The following is a 19,316-nucleotide window of genomic DNA, read 5'->3' as shown; positions in this document are numbered from 1 at the left end:
TTAATTTGTGTCAGATCCTGTGTCTCGGTGAGACATGACCTTTGACATGATCTAAATGGCTCAATAGATGCTCATGATTTATGTAAATCTTTACATATCATTAATTAGTATTATGTCTTGGTGGGACTTGTTTGGGACTCGAAACAAAAGGTAAGGACTTGGTTGGGACTTGAAACAAAATGCTTAGGACTTGATGGGACTCGAAACAAAAGGTAAGGACTTGGTTGGGACTTGAAACAAAATGCTTAGGACTTGGTTGGGACTCGAAACTAAAAGTTCAGGACTTGGACTTGCTTGGGACTTGAATGCCAAAGACTTGAGACTTGACTTGACTTGAGAGCAAAGACTTGAGACTCGACTTGGACTTGCAACATAGGGACTTCCTCCCACCTCTGGTAACAGGTCTACCTGGTTACACATATATGGATAGATCTAACTGGCTTAGCCATCGTGACAAGCATAGTCGGAGAATATATAACAAGGGTCGGCTTCAGGGAGAAGGCAGAAGTCGAAGCATCCTGGTTTAATCCTGTTCTAATCGGACACCACTGCGGGTGCGAGTAATCAGCAATAGAGCCTTGAGCTATTTTATACTCCCATTTACAATGGCCAATAGTATAAGAAGGCTAATACATACAGTACATGCAGAGTCACATGTTTATGAAACGGTACAGTATGGTAGAGGGTCATGCCAAAGAGCGCTGAAACCAGTTTTGCTCCAATTGACCAAAGTGGGGCGCTATAGCAATCTTTTGAAAATGAAACCTTTGAACAGGCATAACTCATGCCTTGTTTGGCCGAATGATACTTGTTTCCACATGTGCCTTGACTAATGGGGAACACATCAGCCCAATTCTACCATTTAGTGTACTATAAAACGCCCAAAAGACACAAATGTCCACTGAAACAGGAAACAGAGAAAGTAATTAACGGAAAAACAACAGACAAAATGCAATACAGTGCAGACATCAGGTACATAGTCATCATAAAGCAAGGAATTCAATTCAATTCAATTCAATTTTATTATAGTGTCAAATCACAACGAGTTGTCTCAAGACACTTTACAACCAACAAAGATCCACCCAGAGCAAGCAATATTGCGAATTTGCGACAATGGCAACGAAAAACTCCCCTTTAGGAGAGGAGAAACGTCAGGCAGAACCCGGGTGTTCTGAAGACCGTGTCGGGGGTGGGGGGGTAGAGGGAGACAGAGAGAGATAGACAGAGAGAAATAGACAGAAATAAACAGGTGGGCTCCGTGGAGGGGTCTGGTCCACATCTGGTCCACATCAAGGAACAAATGGAATCTATTATTTGTTCAACACTCATGTCAAAATCCTCATTTAAACCTGGAGGTTTTTTACGGTATGGATCCAGTAGAGCTCTCTCTGTCTTTCTTTCTTACAAAGCATTGAATTTGGTCACATCGGTAATCTGTGGTCTAGTAGTCTCCAGAATCGCGATTGGAATAAAACCTACAGCATGTATCATCCTAGCAGCTGGAGGTGGAGGTAACCAGCAGATTCTCAGTAGTCTCAGACTCAGTAGCAGCAGGTAAGATTACTTCTGCTCTCCCCACTCCACTTACACTCTTTACAGCATCCTCAGTCTCCCTCAAGACACCAAAGACGTCCCAGGAAGGAGGCAGCATGTGGCGGGTGAACACCAGACGTGCCAGCAAGGAGGCAGAGGGAATGATGAGTACGATAAGCAACGTTATCAAAGACCTGAAGGGAAAATACTGGTGGATGTCCCCTGTTAACTCATCCTCCCTCCAACCGGGAAACAGCAGGACAGCGGGGATGTGGAGTGCAGGCTCCCCGCTCAGAAATCTAAGGAACGTCCCCAGGACGAAGCCAGTGGTCGCACCGTATCCGTTAGCGAAGGGACAATGCAGGACACAGATGATCTGTGGGAAGACTATGCAGTACAGCAGGTCTGAACTCAACAGCCAGAACGCCATGACGCCTTCCCCAGTGAAGGTCAGGCCGGTGCCAGCCAAGCCCACTAGCAGCACACTTAGCCGGATCACCCATGCACACTCCCTCTCTGATGCCTTGAGAGAAAACGGAAAGAAATTGTGTCATTACAGAATGACGACATAGATGCTAAAGCTGCTTCTGTGCGCTATCTGGGGGTTCCGCCATTTTGGATTAGTGTCCGAATGTATAGTGAGCATTATTCTACCCTATGTAGTATCCCAAAATGCATCGGATTTGTAGGGAATAATAAGTGCATCTACCCCATAATGCAATTGCACAGGCTCGCTGATGAGCACACATGCACACGTATATGTGCATGTGCACTGCATCTGCATGCATGATGGTCCGCAACGGCGTCATCCGTGAGACACCGGCGGTGGCACTGCTGGCGTTCCCTGGACGGCGGCGCCGCTCGTCGGCAGTCAACTCCGTGAGAGTGTGGAGGTCGTGCCGCTGGGGAATATCAGTGCATGTGTGAGGGCAGGCTGCTGGGCGAGCGCTGGGGTATATCAGTGCATGTGTGAGGGCAGGCTGCTGGGCGAGCGCTGGCCCTTTGAGGGCAGGCTGCTGGGCGAGCGCTGGCCCTTTGAGGGCAGGCTGCTGGGCGAGCGCTGGCCCTTTGAGGGCAGGCTGCTGGGCGAGCGCTGGCCCTTTGAGGGCAGGCTGCTGGGCGAGCGCTGGCCCTTTGAAGGCAGGCTGCTGGGCGAGCGCTGGCCCTTTGAGGGCAGGCTGCTGGGCGAGCGCTGGCCCTTTGAGGGCAGGCTGCTGGGCGAGCGCTGGCCCTTTGAAGGCAGGCTGCTGGGCGAGCGCTGGCCCTTTGAAGGCAGGCTGCTGGGCGAGCGCTGGCCCTTTGTGAGGGCAGGCTGCTGGGCGAGCGCTGGCCCTTTGAGGGCAGGCTGCTGGGCGAGCGCTGGCCCTTGGAGGGCAGGCTGCTGGGCGAGCACTGGCCCTTTGGCATGCGATCAACTTTGACCAAAAATGGTCAGTGTCCAGTGTCCTGTGCTGTTTTGAAGGTAGAGTTGGAGATCAATCACTCGGTTGAGCTGGTCGGGTAACCATTGTGATGTCAGAACATCATTGTGATGTCAGAACATGCCAGCTCCTTATATGGAGATCTAGGTGTTTGATGAGGTCCGATCAACATATGGAATTAATTCTGTACTGGCCATATATAGAGCGTGTCTTGAGTGTACAGGGTTTGATGGGTGACCAGATCAACATATGGGATGTCAGAACAGGTCAGCTCCATATATGGAGATCTAAGGGTTTGATGAGGTCAGATCAACGTATGGAATGAATTCTGTACTGGCCATATATGGAGCGTGTCTTGAATGTACAAGGTGTGATGAGGTCAGATCTACATATGGAATGTATTTTGTATTGGCCATATATGGAGCGTGTCACGAAGCGTGACTGATTATTTAACACACTTTATACTCAAAATAACGTTTTACTCAAAAAAATTGATTGCAACTTTAATAGAGCACCTATCTGCTATAATTTTGCGTAGCCCTACAGATCCTCTGTGCTTAGACACAACAACAATTAGCATTTATTAGCAGGAAGTGAGAAAAAATGTAAGATTTCAATGACTTTCTCTTACTCACTGCTGCATACATGAACACACAAACACACAAGAGACACATTTTAGTTATAGTACAGCAAAGTTTCCAACCTGTTTCCTGAGGTAGCTCTTGTAGATATTCTGAGTGAACATGGATGCAGAAGAAAGCATGGCAGAGTCCACGGAGGACATGACGGCTGCAGCCAATGCCCCGATGCTCAACACCGACACCCAGGACGGGGCAAGGTTTTGCAGGACCAGTGGAAGCACATTCCCTGCCTCCCCGCGCTCAAACGGAGGTGGAAGACCATACTCTGTCTGGTTCCAGTCTGAGAGGGGGAACCAGACATCCAAAGTGATGAGAATATGAACTTTTGTCAGTGGACCAGCAGAGGGCAGCCCAATGACAAATGTTTCATCATTGAGCAGCAAGACGGCAACATGCACGTGTGAGATATTCTCTTTGGTAGTTTGGCGACACCTTATGGTGACTAGTGGCCACATCAAATGTGATTTAATCTAGTACAAATCCCAGTGGCAGTGTTCTGTAATTAGTCTAGTGCTGCGTGATGACGCAGTAACAGCATATTTGACATACAGTACATATATGTTTTTGTTTTTATTTTTCTAAATGAGAAAGTAGACGAGTCCTCACTACAAAGGTACAATTTCCACCTAAACTGTTTAAAGGACTATCAAGTTGTAGACATTTTTGTCACCTTTGACCTATTCGGATAGGCCCTTTTCTGAGATTGGAGTAGTTTTCCTTAGCCTCTCTAGGGACTATGGATACAAAACTGTTATGTAGATTGGTGCAGTTATAGGTAAAGATGCGCCACCATGAGGCTGATTTGTCTTAGCACATCGCTAGAAATTCTGAGTTCGGGGTCCGAACCCTGGGTATAGGACAAAAGTTGTGGATTGCAGCTTTAACAGCGTGTAGGGATGTCAGTAACGGATAGTTTCCCAGCCGGTTAGCCGACAGGATTAACCGGGTCATTAACGGATAGTGGTTGATTTTTTTCTTTTTTTTAATAGGCTACGCCAAATGTAATATGCATGTATAGGCTACATAATTAAAGTTGGTAGACGAATGGTATATACATTTATTTATGCTCTTTTTTAAAAGACAAACAAAAAAGCAACATTTAACAATATAAATAAATTGTTGTAGGCTTAATCATCAATAAACAACGCATCACATCTGCATGATGCATGCATCTGCGCGTCTACAGTAAAGAGGTCCGCCGGTTCTAGTCCAAATCATAAATTAATCCAGTCCAGATCTGAGCAACCGATCTATAAAGCCACTGGAAACATGGGCTAAGCCTTTTTTTTATTATTAAGGATGATCAGCATGCATGTCACCGTGTTCCGTTTGTTGACTTTTCGCTGACGAGAAAACCCTCAAACATCGATAGCACATGGCTAACTTGATAGCCGTAAGCCGTGCAAGTGTGGGGAGATGGATTGGAGGAGGAGGAGGAAGCGGCAGCGGCTGTAAACGTTCTCCCTCCAGGCCAAATGGCCAATAATGGAATTAATAATGCCAAGTAGGTCTCTGCATTTATACGGTCGACATGTGTTCATCTCGTCTCGCTGTCACTCGCTTACAAAGCTACCCTTGTAGCCAACTAGCCAGAAGTACAACAGAGAACTTTGGGACATTGAGGGGGCAGAAAACCGAACCCGAGCGCTGTTCATGCAGCCTGAAGTGTGACAAGCTGGGCGGCGCAAATAAGACATTTTTTAGGCATGTGTGCAACATGACAACTGTTTTAAAGTATTGTACAGTGACAAGTACAGTCTCTGTAATGCTTATGTTGTACTATTACTAAAAACAATCTAAAATAAAGGGATTTAAGATCAGAACACGTATTTATTATTATGCAAATTAACCGTTAAAGCTGATAAAAATATCCGGATGTTTCTTAACGGTCGGCTAACCGGTTAGCCGGTTAACCCCTGACATCCCTAACAGCGTGCGCAAAATGTGTATTTGTGAAGTAGGCCTACCTGCAGAAACAGCCACCGCTCCTATAATGAGTGAGGGAATGCCCAAGATGACGACCATGATCGATGATGCAAAGCACGTGATTTGGGCCTGAGCAGGTGATGCAGCAGAGAGGACCCTCTGATAGAATGGCTGGTAGGACAGTCCTCCGAGGGTCTGCACGCACGCACGCATGCACGTGCACACACACACACACACACACACACACACACACACACACACACACAAAGGGCATATTCATACTCCTATTTTAGAACCGAATAAAAGTCGGTTCGGCGCTGTAGAGTCTACAATGTGACGTCATTTAAGGTTCGGTGGGCGGGTACCGTCCTAAAGTCGGCTCTTCGGGTGCTACTGAAAATTTCGGACGAGCCGAAATCATTTCGGCACTACAGCGCCGAAACAGCGCTAAAATATGAGTATGAATCGGCCCTAAGGGCTCTAATTTTGTCGCTGCCTTTACCCGCAATGCGGCCCGCAATTCAGCCGCTGCCCGAAAATTACTAATATAGGAGCTTTCTCTATCCCTTAATGGCTTAATTGAATTTTCGTCCATCGTCACCCGCTATCTTTTTTGTCCAGGTACAGACTAGTCAGGCTGCCGCATCTCTCCAATATTCATATTGCATCTCTTTGTTATTTTCCTATAATCAGCTGAAGTGAGTGCCTGCCACTTCCTTGTGTCCTTTGTGTTTATATAATTGTAAAGTCAAAGAAGTTATTTGTGCCAGCCTGCCAGCTATTGTGCCACGTGCGCGATTCCCTTTGCTCTTCAGTTAATCACCAGCGCAGCAAATGGTTAGAGTTGTGACTCAATGAAAAGACGAGTGTTCTTGGCTCTGTGCGGGGTGGAGAAAAGAAAAACGGCACGGGGGAAGAGGGGGGAGGGGGTGCATCACAAGTGAGAAAAAAGTAGGCTACTGCCGTAGGAGACAACCAGCAGGTTAAAACAAAATATCCTTCTAGGTGCAACTAAGGCTCGAAGACATAAGTTGAGGTGAAGAAAATGCCAGCACTCATTGTATGTCGTTTTGCATGATTTTGCATCACAAGTGAGACTTCAAGGCGGCATCACTCTTCCATGGGCTATAGACCGTAAGGCTATGAATCAATATAGAACTGGGCATAACGGGCAACGGACATGGGATCTCTTAAAGGCAATGGCACATGGACTGGTGATTGGTTCATTTTGGTTTAATTATTGTAACGCCCAAACCACACCTATGCATAATATAATGGGTAACGGAGGTGTTTAAGGGATTTAGACAGGTAACCAAAATACCAACTTTAGTGGGGGAACACCCCTTCCCCACTGCTAAATCCCCAGACAGTGTATTTAGAAAGATCGAACGAAAATGGAGCCCTAAGTATGAGGTATAAAGTACAGCAGCCTTGTGTTCATAAAACAGAAAGATTGGGTAGGCTATTGGGTAAGACTGACGTTATGTATCTTTCAGGACCTTTCACTGCTTTGTCTCAACCATTACTCTATGGCTCTCATTTATCAATTGAGTGTAAAATCTGCCCCAAATTCGAGTGTAGGTTTCGTAGTACACCCACGTCGCCATGGCATTTATAAAGTGATCGCAAACAGCTGATCCTTCCTTAATTTCGTTCTGACGTTAACAAATGTGACGGCTGAAATCTATCTGGCACGCCCTATGAAATCAAGCCTCGCCCTCGTTTTTGCGACATGAATAACTGCAATACGACCTAGTGGAAACCATGGTTACAGGGGAAAAAATGTTTCCCTCGCTTGCCTTGCTGCCCCGTCTCTCATACACACACAGACAGACGCACGCCTGCACACGCAACTTGCAACTTGTTGTATCTTAAATAAATAAACCTGCATGAATTAAATAAAGCTGTAGGCCTACCCTGTCTGTTTCTCCTCTCGCTTCGCTTCCCTTGCTGCCCGTCTCACCCCCCCCCCCCTGTCACTGTGTGTTGTTAGTTGTATATTAAATGATTAAAGTATTTTTAATTTAATATACAACAAGATATTAGTGAACGAAAACCTGAACCTGTGAACCATGAATTGAATTAAATAACAAACACACACACACACACACACACACACACACACACACACACACACGCTGCTGTTTTGCATAGGTGCTCCTCCTGTCTGTCTGTCTGTCTCTCTCTATGACTGTGGACCGTCCGTGACACCGTGACCAACTGACCATGCACGTTCGACAGTCTATTTAGATTCAAATGTATCAAATGTAGTTGCTAGTCGTTGCAGTGTCTGAGCTGTCAACTGTCATTATATGAATGTGCAGAGTAGCCTCATGTGGCTGGCACTGGTGGTGGTGGTGGGCTGGCTGGGTAGCTATGGCTACCCAAGATACCCACGTTGGGACTCTCCGCAGCTGCAGCACTGCACTATACTCTCCAACGTCCCGTCATGGAAATATTCCAGCACAGACAGCCCAAATCCTCGCATGTATGCGCTCATGCAAAACACTGTTTAAATGGCTTAAGCATCTAACTTGCAACATTGTTTTTAATTGCGCAATTTTATCTCCTACTAATTTCATATGACACAAAGACACATCGTTGATGTATTCCTTTACTTTTTTACTTTTTTTCTTTTTTACATGTAGCCCATATACATACCATACAGTTTTATATAAACATTTTAGGAGTGAATACATATGTTTAGATGGCTGTGACAGCCTCTCAGCTGGTCAAACAATGCTGCTCCGCTGTTATTCGACAGAAAAACTGGTGAGGACAAAGCTTTACGACAGCTCCCGACCAGACGTGATTTTTGGCGGAAATGGTAAATGCAGAAAATTGCGGTAATTTCGGCGTGCACCCATATTTTGGCGTACGCACGGTTGATAAATGAGGACCTTTGGCTCTGGTCTCAGCCACCGCGGTAGATATTTTAACATTTTTATTATTATTTTTATGTTGCCACTACTGTTGGAGCAGCCATAAACTACACAGGTTCATCCTGATGTTCTGGGCATCTTTGTAATGTTAGTGTTAGTAAAAAGCAGGTAAAAGAGTAATGTTTGAGGCAGACTAACATCAGTCACTTTTCCATTAACTGTAGTAGAAGAGATGCGGGTTTAAACCGCAGATATGTCGTCTCCGCCTACAGGAAATACGACCATGAGACCCGTTTCTGAATCGGTCTATAGAGTGATGTCTTGCAGAAAACAGCGAGGTGAGAAAACAGGCTTGAAAGGTACACTTCTGTGGTCTCTAACATTACACCTAGCTACATGTTTAAGCATTTATTACATGTCGATTTCAGCTCTGACACTTATTCCAGACATGCTCTAGTACAGTATGTGAAGAGTCTGCCTGTGCCATTAACTCATTTTGAAAAAATAAATACGTTTTTCTCCTCTGGTGAAAAGCTGGAATTTGCGCGATGGCAGGCTCTCAGTCAAATCTGGTCACATATGTAAACACATATCTGCATACTGTACATGAATAGGATTTGGCAGGAAACGAGAACTAACCAATAAGAGGAATTCATCGATCCATTTTCCAACATCCTCCGTCTTGAGCTCCCCCAGCCAGGGTGGTGAGTTTACAGGTGTGAGAGTCACATTAGATGATGATGATGATGATGATGGGTGGAGAATTACAAAGGGAACACACATCCACTGGGAAAGACAAAATAAAACGGAAATAGTTCAACAAAAACATAATTATATTCACCGCCAGTGAAGAAGTACTAATGCTATCAGGGATGAATGGGATGGAGGTTGCATTAACCACTTTCCAAAATGTATCAAAATGTACCAAAACTTGCCATAAAGAAAGTGAAGTGAAGTTTTCCTAAATATTTCCAAATTGGGAAAATAGGAGATCTGAGTGCATGATCTTAATTCCTCAGGGAATCGAACCCAAGACACTCTGCTTCCGAGCCAGGCTCTCTACCCATTCAGCTATGCCACCCCTGACATCCATGTCTGCTCTCACCAGACTGATGAAGATGATCAACAGCTGGATGACATCAGTGTAGGCCACTGAGTACAGTCCTCCCAGCAGTGTGTAGGTGATGGCAACACCTGCAGACAGGACGATGGCGTAGGACGAATGGAGATCAAGGATCACACTGACTGTCCCACCTGCAGAAACACACAATACACACACAATGCACATTGAATGCACTTGTAGATGCACTCAAGAGAGCTCAAGCTTGTACTACAGTGCATGCTGGAAAAACTAAATTCATGGTATAGGCTATTCTCCGGGGCCAAGAGTATTGATTATAACAACTTACATATCACTACCTCAAATGGATCAAACATAGAAACGGTTGCTGAATACAAGTACCTCGGAATATGGCTTAATGACACATTTAAATACCATATTGACAATCTTGTCTGTAAACTAAGGCAAAAGAAAATGGCTTTTACTACGGAACAGAGCTAGTTTCCCAACTCCATGTAGGAAAGGGGTTATTGAAGCAGTCTTTCTTTCTGTGTTGGACTATGGCGATGTCATCTATGGAAAAGCTGCTCCTTCTGTCCTCAAGCCCTTGGATGCAGTTTATCACTCTGCTCTGCGATTTATATCTGGTGAACCTTACAGAACTCATCACTGCATCCTATATATTACAGTGTGGGCTGGCCTTCCTTGGCCGACAGGCGAAATAAACATTGGTATCTGTTTATTTTTAAAGCAATTGATGGGACTTTACAGTTGTATATTAAAGCTCTGCTTGATTAGAATCCTGTAACATATAGGACACGCTCCAGTCACTGGCTTACACAAAAGGTTCCAAATGTAAACACAGAACTGGGGAAAACAGACTTTTGTTTTAGTGCCCCAACCACGTGGAAGCTTAAATTAAAGATCTGCTCTCCCATTACATACGGTCAATTTAAATATTTGATTGCAGACTTACCCCCAAGTGTCTGCAACTGTTTTTAAAATGTATTAGATCACTGCTGATCTAATACATATTGTTCCGTTTTGTTGTTTTTGTTCATTGCTTTGAAAATGTGATCTGACTAATGACTATAGTGGTGTGACTTGATCTTGCCCCAATCGAGACGTCACTAATTTGAGTCCCTACTCTGCACTCTGCTCAGTGAACCATAATTATGCTATCTTTCAGCGAAGATAGCAGAATTACAAGCTCACATGCCTTCCACACTTAGATCCCGCTGCCACCCTTAGATCTCCGTATATGGAGCTGTTCTGACATTTCACATGTTGATCTCACCTCATCAAACCCTGTACACTCAAGACACGCTTCATATATGGCCAGTACAGAATTAATTCCATATGTTGACTGGTAAGCAGAGCTGTAAAGTATGACTGACCCAAGGCACCCAGAGTGCAGGCCACCCACAGAATGTCACCGAGCAGACTGGGAAGCAGAAGGGCTGTGGTGAATGCGTTGCCGTAGCGTTGCTGAAATGGATCCATCATCGTCACGTAGCGCTTCGACCTCATTTGTTTAGCAAAGAAAAAGCCTCCTGTTGGGACACAACAGCACAGGTTCACAACCTATAGCGATCGCACACGCACAGTTGGATTATCGCTCAGGCATGCTAGTGTTAAACATTGTTTAAAGTTATATATTGCATGTGTGCGCACGCGCACACACGCACACACACACTCACAAAACAGAATAAAAAAAGAGAGAAGGGGAGAGAGAGTGGCGTGTGTCGCCATGACCAGGGCAGGAGCGCACGTACACACACACACACACACACACACACACACACACACACACACACACACACAGTTACTAAATAGAATTTAAAAAAGGAAATTTCTGCGCCCCCGCACTGCTGAAAGTTAGATCAATAGTGACCGTTATGAAAGATGATCCCATGATAATCAGGCGTGCGTGCATGTGTGATACAGTCAAAGAGACATGTTGCTTCTTACCTATGAGGAAGAGCAGACAATCCGAAGGAGGCCCCAGGGCCCAGATGACGCCACGGGAGGGAGTGTAGACGGCCTCGGCAGTAGCCATGATGTAACCTCCTCCAACCCAGGTGGCTGATGGTGAAGATAAAGCAGTTAACACGGTTATGTTAACACAGTCACACATACACAGGAACACACACACACACACACACACACACATGCACTTCGAATACATAGATTGACACGTCTTGCACACCTTGTACTGCATGTGCAGAACCTGTGTTCCAAATGTCCAAAGTATAGTATTATAGCCACAAGCTCTTAATTTTTATTGGTTAAATATTTACTGCAGAAAACCCACATGGAAGACTTTAACCACTTTCAACCTGCATGACGTCCCTATTTTGGGCACGTCACTATAGGCAAAATGTTTCGCGAATGTTTGAAAGTAGCAAATCTACAAGCTCATGGGTGCATATCTTTGGTCCGACGTCCTAACAGTCCAACACGCAATCGCATCGGACTAACGCGTCACATCTTTTCAGTACTTTTGAACGACGCTCTCAAACGACAATGTACAATGTTGGTGCTTATCAGTGTGACCTCGTCTGGTAAGGCGTCTATATGCATCGGCATACATGTTTATGTTTTTTCCCCCCTTTTTACCTCCTTGATTTGCGGTATTTGTAGGTCTAAATGTTCTGAAATATTGAAAATGGTGGACCCCTATTGTAAACGAGTGTAATGCTTTATGGTGTCATCCGCAGTTTTTGTATTTTGTATTGTATTTGTATTGTATTGTATTTTGTATGTACTGCATACTGTTAATAAATACTTCAATAAATCAAATCAATACAAATTGTATTTTCTCACCTGTCATTGTGCACACGCCAATCCAAATGTTGATGTTGCGTCCTCCTATCATGGTGACTTCACTTCTGGATCCCACACATTTCTTCTCCTCCCTCCTGGACTTCTTAGAAGCCCAGACCCCCATCCCCAGGATCAAGGCATAGAAGACCAACGTTGCTACCAACCCAGCTATGTTTAGAGCCATCGTGAAACTGCATGTAACACACAAATGCAAGCAAGACAGGATGTGTTAACATATTGAATTGTCCTTGAGCTTGATATTCCATACTGCTGTTGGTCCTGCCATGCATGGCTGCCACTGACACCAGTCACTGTTGAGTGTGTCACACGTTGCCTAGTGTGGTGGGTAGTGTTAGGCCGGAATTAAGGGACTGGTTGAAAATAGTAAAAAACTGGAAAAGTACTGAAAAAGAGAGTCCTTGTTGCAGAGAAGAAGTGGTTTCTTCTTCTTCGGTATTATGGCGGGTTGCAACCAATAGCTTTAAGGTGTATACAGCCACCTACTGTACGTAGTAGGTGGTATGTAGTATGACTCCCTACATTACTTGATTTCCTTATATAGTACTGCTATATATTATACTTGTACTATAATAATAGTACTGCACCCCCTATATGATATACTATCTCCTTCAGATACTCGATCACTGCTTTCTGTTTGTACTGGACCGTCTCCAGTTGATCGCAGTATACCTCACATGACACTTTCATGGGAGCAAAATATCGCACCGGAAGTTACATGAATACAAAGCAGTGAATGGAGCCAGCTTCATCAGCTCATAACAAACATTATTTATGAACCATTGAGACTAATAGATAAAAATATATTTATTTTGTAATGATAATTTAGAAAGGACTGTATAAATAAATACCTTCAAATAACCCAGCCGGAGACCAAATACTGTCTTTACCTTAAAAATGAGTGAGTAGCCCTTTAAATCTTGAATGACAGTCACTGTACCAAAAAATAGAAAAATACCTTAAAAAATGATTTGGAGGCAGATGAAATAAAGTTCTGAGAAAAGTTTAGGGTTTAACAATTATTTTTAGTAGGTATAAAGTCAATTTACATAGAGAATGTGCTACATGGTTCAGAATATGATAGTACAATACATCATATATAATTTAGAGTATTCAAATGGTTCCAAAATGGATCCGAACTGAAAAGTATGATCCCAGGCATTAATAGTGCAGATCACGTCAGATTTGTTGATATAAAGTTAATTGGCTGGTAAATAGTTCATTTCCGTAATATCCCACGGTTGCGCTGGTTGTTGAGCGCTCATTGGTCCAACGCATGGATGATGAGATTTATAATTAATCTCCTCTGTCCCACACATTGATGCCGCTTGGAGCCTGGAAAGCACCTAGGCAGGCGTTGCCAGGCAACTTGTTGATAACTTTCCCTGCACTGTGAACTTTCAGCAGAGAAAAACCCTCCCTGACTCCCTGTGAGCAGCTATCTGCTTTTCTCACGAGTTAACTTGACTGGGGAAAACCTAAAAGACAGTATGGCGACTGAACAAGATATTAAATGGGACCGATAAAAACATATTTTGGCAATAAACATGGATGACATGACATTTAATTGATTGAGATGAACAACGCTGTGTAAACAGGCAGTAGACTAAGGGTAAAATTATGATAAAAGGGGCAAGATGACAAAATATGACCTATAGGGAACACGTTCTGGGCTAAAGTTCTGTCTGTGCTGAACAAAATAATATGATAGAGTAGCCAACTTGACATGACATGTAAACAACATATCAGAATTATCTAACAGAGACCTGTGTCATATAATCGGTTCAGGAATATATATTTTTTATTTGAGGATCTAAACAGCAGCAGGTATCGTTTCTGTTTCGGAGGTATCGCAAGATTTGGCTGCCAGACAGCAGACAGTCTTGCGATATACTTTCAGAAGCGTACGTTTTGCTCTTTAGATACCTCTATAAAATGACACAGTGTACACATCGAAAAACAACACAAATGGAAAAACCATCTACCTCCCTCAAACACATCCTGGTTACGGGACCTAATGTCACTTTTATAAACATTGGCAGCCTCTCATCTCTCACTTTGATTCACTTCAAGCCATCTCATTGGATTAGATAAGTGTATAATTCACCCGAGGGTGCAGACTTTGTTCTATCATTGTCACAATTCACAAGGAGCTAAGTCAACATGCTGATCATGCAGATCTACAAGCTCATAGCATGCCACCGAGTGGCGTGCTACGAGCTTGTAGGTCTGCTATTCACCCTGTCTTTCCTTTGTCTCTCTCTCTGTTCCTCTTCTTTTTCTCTCAAATTTCTTCTTCTCCTTAATTTCTTCTTTTTAATTATTCTTCCCTTTTTCCTTCTATTGGTTACTCTTCTTTCTATGGGTGGGAGAGAGGGGGGGGTACTTGGGAGCAGGGGAAATAGGCTACTGGTGGGGTTTTTTTTAAAGAGAAAAATCCACACAAACATGCAATGACTACCATGAAATGCAACTACTGGTAATTACTGTGTAGGCTATATATGTACCATGTACCTGTATGTATAACATACTGTATGTATGTATGTATGCAATGTGTCACTGCAAAGATGTGGAATAAAAAAAGGGGAAAAAAAGGAAAGGAAGAAGAGACAGAATACATTTATAAACTCAATATCTCTTTATGAGTGCATTATATGATATCCTGATGTATACTGTACATGTTATGCTTCAATTCAAGTTTAAAACCAATATTATTTATAACCAATTAAATCTTGAATTACTAAAAAGAAAAAAAGCAACACAGCTCTCACTGCATCCAATGCATTCCACCGGACTTCCGTGTGTAGTTTGGCTCCCATACAGCACCGAAGTCTGACGTCAATATTGGTAGAGGTCAAATGAAGAGCTTAATAATTCACATTTTAACTTCTGAATGTGGCTAAAAGACAAGAGGTCTGAGTGTCTTACCTGCTTCAATGTAGAAATCCTAATAAAGGTCTGCTTTTGTATAAATCCTGTAGATTCTGTCCTGCTGATAAACACTTGCATTGAATGAATATGAAGACAGACTGACATGGCTCTGGGTTCCACTTCTATTATAATTATATTCCTTCAATAGGGGGAGCCAGAGCCATGCCTTTTTTCTTTCTTTTTTTTTTCACTGGCAGATTTGTCTGGTTTCCAGGTTAATGTTTGTTAAAGCATGTACTGCCTTGTACATAAGTGTTAGTGTTAGGGTTGTAAGCAGGAATCATAGAACCAATGGAACATAGATTGGTAGTAGGGGTCAGGGGTCATCAACAAGTCCGTACACAAAGATGTGTCCTTGTCTGCCGCAATGTTTGAGATTTTATTTTTAGAGAGAGATATTAGATTTATAATAACTGGAAATAGAAATAGTAAATGAAATTAAAACGGATCATTACTGCATCAAAATTAATCAACAAACTATAGCTACTATGTATAACAACTTGTCAAACATTGGCCGAATTCAAATAAATTCTAATCAATTCTAACTTGTGAAAATAGACTATAGGATCTACAAGCGGGTACATCATAACGATGACCATGTGGTCCTAAAGAAATAGCCTATACTGTACAACATGACTGACAATAATATTACCAGAAACAGAAACACATAAATAGATAGCCCTGAATGACACATAAACAGAACCAAACGGACCCTTACAGGTCTATTTGGTTCCATTTGAACACTCTCAGAGTTAATGGGGGCCCATGCAAATAAAACATTTGAGAACCACTAGTACTAGTTGGACTCCTAATGTGACATATAGTGTCATAATAAATAATTGCCATACATATTCAGAAGAAAACCTGGAGACTTGACATTCAGTAAGTGGGTGTTATGATCAAAATAAGAACATTATAATGGTGTGTTAAACAGTAAATCTCACGGACAGGACCTGTTGGTGACCCATGGTCTTGTCTTAGACCATACTTGGGCAACTGACGGCCCAGGGGCCACATTCACTCAATGCGGCCCTCAGGTTAATATCAGAATACTGATATATTATTGATTTCAGCTGTTACAATTCCAAACATGCAAACATGACCCGCTTTTGTACGTCCAATGTGTTTGGATTTAGTTCATGAAGTAACTATAACTAAACTCATTTGAAATGAAATAAAAAGGTAATTTCTCTTTCTTTCTTCATTTTTCAGGATTTCAATTCAAATAGAGCTAAAAATAGCTCATCTACAAGCTCACAACGCGTCTCACCACGACACGTTTTGAGCTTGTAGATGAGATATTTTTTGCTATATATTTATTTTCCTACTTCTCCGTGTCACGATCAGAGTCAGAGGTGTGTAGGACCCAAGCGCAGGACAAATGCAGAGGATGAGGCAGACACAAGGCAGTTCGAGTGCACGTGGTTTATTAACCAAAAACCAGAGGTACAGGAACAAACACAGGAAACACGAGGAAACTAGGGATAACTAGGAGCAAGAAATAACACTGGGACTAGGAATATACAAGGAACCACGAGGAGCTAGAATACACTGACAACAATTTACGAACCAACAAAGAACTGAAAACACAAGGGCATACTTATAGACATGGGATAACTAGACGCAGGTGAACAAAACTCAAAATCAAGACAGGGATTGGCTGGGGGACTAAGAGGACACAGGTGGAAAACAAAGACTAATCACAATACAGGTTAAACAAGGCAGGTACAGAACTACAGGGGCAGACAGGATGGCACAAAACAATACTACAAAATAAAAGGTACACAAGAAAACATAACATGTCATGGAACGTGACACTCCGGGCACATGCATGGTCACTACAGTGAAAATCACCATTGTTGTTACATATTATCATAGACTAAAAAAAAAAAAAAAAAGACTTGTCAATAATGTAATAATAAAAATAAGTCAATATTAGTATAATCATTCTAATATATAGGGTAATGTTATTGTATTTTATCTGTTTTGCATTATGGCTTTTGTGTGCTATTATGTAGAACTACAGTATAATAGGCCTGGCTTTTGTAGGCTATTATGTAGGCCTATAGACCGATTCCGTAGCTGGTCTCATGGTCGCAGCCTACGTATTTCCTGTAGGCGGACTCGACGTAGCTGCGGGGATAAAACCCTCACCAGGCGCACCTCTTCCACTACAGTGAACGGCAGAGTGACTGATGTTAGTTTGCCTCAAACTTTACTCCTTTACCTGCTTTTTTACTAACACTAACATTACAAAGATGCCCAGAACATCGAGATGAACCTGTGTAGTTTATGGCTGCTCCAACAGTAGTGGCAACATAAAAAATAAAATAAAACGGAATGTCTAATATCCACCGCGGTGGCTGAGACCAGAGCCATTGAGTAATGGTTGAGACGACGCAGTGAAAGATACATAACGCCAGTGTACTTTATACCTCATACTTTAAATGTTTAGTATGAGGTATAAAATACAGCAGCCTTGTGTTCATAAAACAGAAAGATTTGGTATTGGGTAAGACTGGCGATATGTATCTTTCCCTGCTTCGTCTCAACCATTACTCAATGGCTCTGGTCTCAGCCACCGTGGTGGATATTAGACATTCCGTTTTATTTTATTTTTTATGTTGCCACTACTGTTGGAGCAGCCATAAACTACACAGGTTCATCTCAATGTTCTGGGCATCTTTGTAATGTTAGTGTTAGTAAAAAAGCAGGTAAAGGAGTAAAGTTTGAGGCAAACTAACATCAGTCACTCTGCCGTTCACTGTAGTGGAAGAGGTGCGCCTGGTGAGGGTTTTATCCCCGCAGCTACGTCGAGTCCGCCTACAGGAAATACGTAGGCTGCGACCATGAAACCGCTACGGAATCGGTCTATACAGTATGTTAGGCCTATCATTAATTTTGGTCATGGCCCATTGGAAAGCACTCTGGCTTAACTGTTGTTTATAAATGTACATGAATACAGATGACTTGATGTCGTTCTGACTGTCTGGAAGGTTTCATATAGGCTATATCAAACAATAATGCTTTATAATGGTTGTATATATAATTTCCTTTCCATTTAACTAAAATCTGATTTCAAATTTGGATGCACATTCACATGCACATAGGCCACGCACGTTCACACATATATACTTATATTCTGAATGAATATGTTACTATATCAGCTTTGATTCATTCATAACTATGATAAATAATGAGTGAATGAATAATGAATAATGAATAATTAAAGTAGTATGCATATTTATAATACCTTTTCGCTGTTCAACACAGACCAGTTCTGTAGAAGCATAATAGAATGAAAATTACTTTTAAATCTATTTTTAGAGCTACCGGAAGTTGCGCCATCACACCAATATGGCGGAGGCACTGGGCGCTGGTTGTTAATATGGCGTTTCATGAGAGAGTCGCCTCTTTATATAGAATCTCTTTGAAGGGACGCCTCCTCCTTCCTTCTGTCACTTGTGTGAACATGTTCAGGTCTCCCGCCACCTCCTGACACCACCCAGCAGCAGGCACCATAGATATTCTAAAAACAAATAGATGCCTCACTGGCCGTTGCAGTTCATTGGAGCGACGTGTATCCCCAATGAAGTGCAGTGCTGAAGGCTTTTCTTTTTTTTTTCTTTTTTTTTTATATATTTTTTATCCCACGATTATGTAACCCATTTTTCACCCCTGTGTCAATCATCTAATGTGATCCTGGGCTCTACACACCCTCCGCCAACCTTGGGAGAGCAACAGACTTAACTCATGCTTCCTTCATGCTTGAGTGTCCAAGTTGCTCCTTTACACCTGACAGGGGGGAGTTTCCCTGGTTGGACGTAGCGCGTGGAAGGAACACGTTATTCCAACCAGTTCCTTTCCCCTCCATCAGGCGCCGCGGCTGGCCAGGGAGAGGCAGTTTAGAGACCAGGATTACTGCATGTTTTTGTGAGGGTACCTACCCTAGGGGACACGGGGAGAACATGCAAACTCCACACAGAAAGGCCCTTTCGCCAACCCCGCCTTCGGGTATGGGCACTGATGACGCGGAGGAGGAAACACGCCGCCAGCATCCACAGCACCCCGAGCGGGA

The 19,316-nt window shown here is 43.0% G+C and overlaps 1 protein-coding gene across 1 annotated transcript; it reads right to left on the bottom strand.

Annotated features, from left to right (window-relative positions):
- Positions 1-1,437: 1,437 nt before the first annotated feature.
- Positions 1,438-12,473, bottom strand: LOC310876836 (high-affinity choline transporter 1-like; the record flags this gene model as incomplete). Its single annotated transcript, XM_083790489.1, has 8 exons — positions 1,438-2,056; positions 3,658-3,875; positions 5,563-5,716; positions 9,043-9,189; positions 9,509-9,657; positions 10,861-11,016; positions 11,435-11,548; positions 12,290-12,473. The coding sequence occupies 8 exons, from the start codon at positions 12,471-12,473 to the stop codon at positions 1,493-1,495; spliced, it is 1,686 nt and encodes a 561-aa protein (XP_083646615.1). The 3' UTR covers positions 1,438-1,492.
- Between the last annotated feature and the right edge of the window lie 6,843 nt (positions 12,474-19,316).

This window comes from Protomyctophum parallelum (genome assembly GCF_964188405.1).
Source record: "Protomyctophum parallelum genome assembly, chromosome: 19".
Lineage (NCBI taxonomy): Eukaryota > Metazoa > Chordata > Actinopteri > Myctophiformes > Myctophidae > Protomyctophum > Protomyctophum parallelum.
The sequence above is the reverse complement of the archived record's forward strand: the minus strand, read 5'-3'. Positions and strand labels throughout refer to the sequence as shown.